At 40.3% G+C, this 5,000-nt stretch overlaps 1 protein-coding gene across 1 annotated transcript in view; it reads left to right on the top strand.

Moving 5' to 3' along the window:
* Positions 1 to 5,000, top strand: part of LOC118424342 — a 7,067-nt gene that overhangs the window by 1,579 nt on the left and 488 nt on the right. The window contains exons 3-9 of the mRNA XM_035832891.1: positions 42 to 206; positions 588 to 712; positions 1,224 to 1,419; positions 2,110 to 2,355; positions 3,162 to 3,254; positions 3,821 to 4,010; positions 4,475 to 4,519. Of these exons, the coding sequence (XP_035688784.1) occupies positions 42 to 206; positions 588 to 712; positions 1,224 to 1,419; positions 2,110 to 2,355; positions 3,162 to 3,254; positions 3,821 to 4,010; positions 4,475 to 4,519 (1,060 nt within the window). The remainder of the gene's footprint in view (positions 1 to 41; positions 207 to 587; positions 713 to 1,223; positions 1,420 to 2,109; positions 2,356 to 3,161; positions 3,255 to 3,820; positions 4,011 to 4,474; positions 4,520 to 5,000) is intronic.

Below are 5,000 nucleotides of genomic sequence, written 5' to 3' on the forward strand. Positions count from 1 at the left end.
AAGCAGATAGAACTATACTAAATTGGATTATTTTCTCTCAGGAGCTGTGCATTGAGAAGCTCCGTCAGAAGAACGTTGACCAGTACTGTTACTTCTGGGCCCACTCCATGGAAGACGCCCTGGGCCTGCACGAGCCTTGCTGTGAGGAGGCCGGAGAAGCACGCGTCCAGTGCATAGACCAGGCTCGCTACGGCTTCGACAGCGATGTGAGTTTAGTGAAGCGATAGATAACTAGATAGCAAACTTAGTCTGGTAATAAGACAGTTAACGCGAGCGCAGCAAAATGTATAGTGAGTAATGTGTCAAAACTAAAGGTAAACTTAAATAAACTTAAGGAATTTAAGACAAATCGGTTACAGATTATGGTTTTGAAAACTAAAACGAAAGGATAATAAGAGAAAGATTTCAAATCCAACCTTAAATACAACCAATCATACCTCTCTGTAAGCTTCCACACAACACAACAAAGCAAGTTGGCCTATCTTGTAAAAATGTATGCTGTCTTGTGTATGTTGAAAGGAAAATACCCACCACCCCCACCCCCAACCTCCAAGCCATGGATTTAGTACTTGTTTTCACTCTTACAGATCCATGAGACAGACAGGACTATTGAGATGATGCACGTTCCCTTGATGCAAACGCTCAAACGGCTGTCTAAGCAGGGCATTTCGAGGCCTGCTCCGTTCGACCACAAGTTCTGCACTTGGGCAAAGTAAGACATTAATGTAACGTGTTCGACATTTTAACTAATCATATATGTCTTTGCAAACCATTAGCCCTCATGTTAGGTAACATGTAGACGTAGTCATCTTTTTTGTCGTCCTTCATTGAGGTGAAGTATGGTGTGTTTTTCAAGTAGCTTTAAGTCAATTAGTGTGAAGAGGACGAAATCGATAAGTAGTCCGGCTTTTGTGTGTGTGTGTGTGGGTCTTCCTATCCTTTTTCTTCTCAAACTCCTGACCCTCATACGCGGGGCTGAAGACTTAACTTCCCCATCCTTAAGGGCGATGTCACTCTTTTCCAGACATGTCCGAGCCGGGCGACTTCATTGAATTTGAACAAGATACGATGTAGCGAGTAGCAGACTGCACAGACCACTACAGCACTCTGGCACAACAATTGTGATAATCACACTTAATGTTCCCCCAAACTCTGATTAAAAAAATATTCTTAGAATTGCTTTCAAACATGTAATCTTCATCAAATGATCTATTTTCTCCCAGGCAGCAGCCTGACCTGACGACTCCTTTCGACGAGGCCACCCTCCAGAGGATGGACCCGATACAGAAGAACAGTGAGGCTACCCGCACACTCACCAGCTGCTGTTACATCAGCGACGATGAGCCCACCATCGACCAGTGCATGAGCAGCGTGAGGGAGAAGGTGCTGGACGAGCTGTGTTGGGAGCAGGAAGTCGTGGTCAGTAGAACATTCTAACTCTATAGTAGGCTCTCTGGGCCTTTTTTCTGTGTTTTTGTTTTTGCTCAGAACACACTTTTGCTGGTCTTCTCTTTTTGAACTGGGTTGCTTGTACTGCTATGAGCCAAAAAAAACACGAAAAAGGGCCCAGAGAGCCTTACCTACCTACTTATCTACCTATCTATTCATTTCCGTTTTCTGTTTTAGCCTAACGTCACATGGCGTCATCACGATAACTTCTAAGTGATACATAAGTGGGTTAGTATTTGTTTGTTTGTTTGAACCTTTATTTATTCAAGGGTCTACACAGAGATTTATTTGGTTCCATATGATTTTAAAGTTTGACAGCAGTAGGTGATGGAGGATATTGTTTCAAGGGACGGAAACTATCCATGTGGTTATAAAGGTTACAAATTGACTTTGACGTCTGAAATATCATCATTATATCCAATCACTCCATTTCTGTCTGAATGAAGCATTAGGCTGCCTCGTTGGCCTGTCTCTGAAATATAATGCAGCCATTGATCTTACATTATGATTAGTGGGTCCATATTATATGTAGTAGGACTGTGATCATCAAGAATAAATAAGGGTATAACCTCAACGTCCTATAGCCTAGACCATGGATTTTGAACGATGCTCAGTATTCTAACAACTTTTCGTTCTGTTCTGTTTCCGTTGCTACTACAGGAAACTGGCTTGCCTCTCATTGATGCCTCAGTCGTCAGTGAGTTCCCGGCCGGCCTGAATACCATCATGTCTTACAAGGACGACATCCCGGCCCATCCCTGTTGCCACAAGAGCCACACCAACCGTTACTCCTGCTTCTCCCAGGAGTGGTTTGGGTTTGAGGCCCACAGGGACACGTACGACCACACTGCCGAGATTGCTCAGTACAAGGAGAAGTTTGCCCAGTTGGAATCCAAGATTGTTGCAGTAAGTTTAAGTTCAAGTTGACCTGCTAAAACTTTATTCATGTTTACCCAAATAGCAGTACTCCCCTATAGCATCAATTTTAAAACGTAACCACGTGTTATCAATTGATAATGTCTGTTGAAATAAGCAGAGCTTTTAATGTACAAGACACAATTCAGCCACTGGCTGCCAGAACCTTGTTTTAACAGTAAACCATTTTTGATTGATTGATTGATTGATAAAACATTAAGATACTGAAAGCTTGTATCAGAAAAATGAGATTATTTCATGTTGATGAGAGTGAAACTTTGTCTACCTGGATACATTCACGGCACAACCATCACCTCCATGGAAATGGTGGTATAGTTTTTCTGAACATGTGTGCGTGTCCGGCGCTATACCTCGAGAACGTTTTGATGGATTGCGATGATATTTTTTTACGTTAGTTGGTGTTGTTAACCCGATGATCAGGTCTGATTTTGGACCTCCCCTTGGTCTACCTTGGTACTGCAACAGAGCGTCCTGTTTTAGTATCTTTGGCCCTGGACATGCTGGTCCTGATGTCGGATAGCCTTACATGTAGGGAGGAAGTGATGCAGATTGGGCCCTCTGTCAACTTTCTCTGGAACGACAGGGACCATAACTGTTCAAAAGGGATAACTGAAAAAGGAAAGACAGATTTTCATGATATTTGGTGTGTAGGTAGCATTGATAGTGTACTACAGTGTACACTATGAAATGCAAATTACAAATTTCAAAATGAAGACAAAAGTATATGGGACGTGTAATAAGAAGGTCACAATCTTTTTCACCAACCTTTGCTGCAGCTTGCCCAAGAGATGGGCCAGACGGAGATCTGTGAATTCTGTAAGAGGACCGTCTTCGATGTGTATGGTATGCTGAGAAAGAATGCCACCGAGGTGAGAACTTTCCTGTTCGAATCATTTGTAACATGTTTTCTGTACTTGAGTGAGAACGTCTCTGTACATGTGTGCAATTGTTTATTTTTTTTTACTTCAGTTCGCCACTCGATATTTTAGGCTACACTGGATGATGATGACTTTTTGTTTTTAACAAAACATTTTAGGATGTACCCACCAGGGAAGCAATCACAAAGAAATTCTCGGACGAAACGTGACATGTGAGAACTTTTTGTACATGCGAGGACCGTTCAGTGTTCTTCACGCATGCGAGAACTTTCTATTCACGTTTGAGAATTTCTTTATAACGTCACATATGTGAGAACGTTATGTACACATGTTGGCACAGTAGAGGTCTGAAGTTCTTTGTGCATGTGCACGTGTGGACACAATTCCAACACAATTCTAACCGACTGAGAATACAGAGAGGCTGCTCTGTAGGTAATATGCATCCCTCACATCATGCGAGAGTTACACGTGCTTTTTAGTAGGCTAATGGGGCTAGCTGTATAATCTCATAAACCTTGTCTAACACTGGGTGTGAAAATTTTGTTTTGTGTCATCAGGAAGACATCATTGAATATTTGAACCAAAAGTGTAGCCAATTACCCAGCGGTCTCCGTGGCCAGTGCACAACAATTGTGAAGGAGTCCGGATCTGACATAATTAAGATGCTGATGGATGGTGTTCACCCCGACTTCATCTGTGAGGAAATCAAGCTGTGTGTCAGCTCCAACGCTGCTAGGCTTGCGAAGGGTAGGTGTGACTGTTACAGGACTGGTATTTAGCGTTAGGTATCTAGACCACTTGTTTTTGCGTAATCTGTCCACGAAACTGATTTTTTAATGAACGAACGAATGAATGAATGAACGAATGAATGAATGGATGGATGGATGGATGGATGAATGAATGAATGGATGAATGAATGAATGAATGAATGGATGAATGAATGAATGAATGAATGAATGAATGAATGAATGAATGAATGAATGAATGAATGAATGAATGAATGAATGATCGAATAAATGAATGGTGGGAAAGATGTCATGAATGAGTATCAAAACTAGTAATTAGAAATATTGGTCCTATAAGTTATATAATATAACATAACATATAGTTTGACATTTACTTATGTTACGCTGATGTTTTAATATACAACAAAAATATTTCTCTGATTTTTTTTGTACGATTTCTAAAAAAAAGTTGTTTTTTTTACAAAGGTGGACATAGCAAGCGTGCCTGTGACAAGTGGTATGGAGGTACAGGTGAGGTCCATTACTGTTGTCGTATTTAAGATCATTGTCAATGTCTTTTTCATTAAACTGAATGTCATTGACTAAAATTGAATTTAAAAAAAAAATTAAAAATCAGTGTACAGAGGAATGTATGAGCTCTTAACTCTATTCTAAGATGTGATAGTTTGTGATGAAAATTCATACGGCGTATCTGAATTGCAACAAATCATATTTCTGCAGGTTTTCCGCCTCAAGAGTTATAATCTATATATTGTATATGAATAAGTTCATGTTTCTCTTATGTTGTATTATCTGTTTATATAAATTTTGTTAATAGTCAGAATATGCCATTTAAAAACGTATAACATTTCCCTGTGGCCGATATTATTGCTTACAAAAAAGCATTCCCGAAAGGCAGCCAAGAAAGTAATGATCATAATCAAAGTTGTTTTCCTGAAAATCACTTGGACATGTCTGGCAGTAGATTCTTTATTCTTTACTTCTTCTACTA

Source organism: Branchiostoma floridae, chromosome 10, assembly GCF_000003815.2.
Source record: "Branchiostoma floridae strain S238N-H82 chromosome 10, Bfl_VNyyK, whole genome shotgun sequence".
Classification (NCBI taxonomy): domain Eukaryota; kingdom Metazoa; phylum Chordata; class Leptocardii; order Amphioxiformes; family Branchiostomatidae; genus Branchiostoma; species Branchiostoma floridae.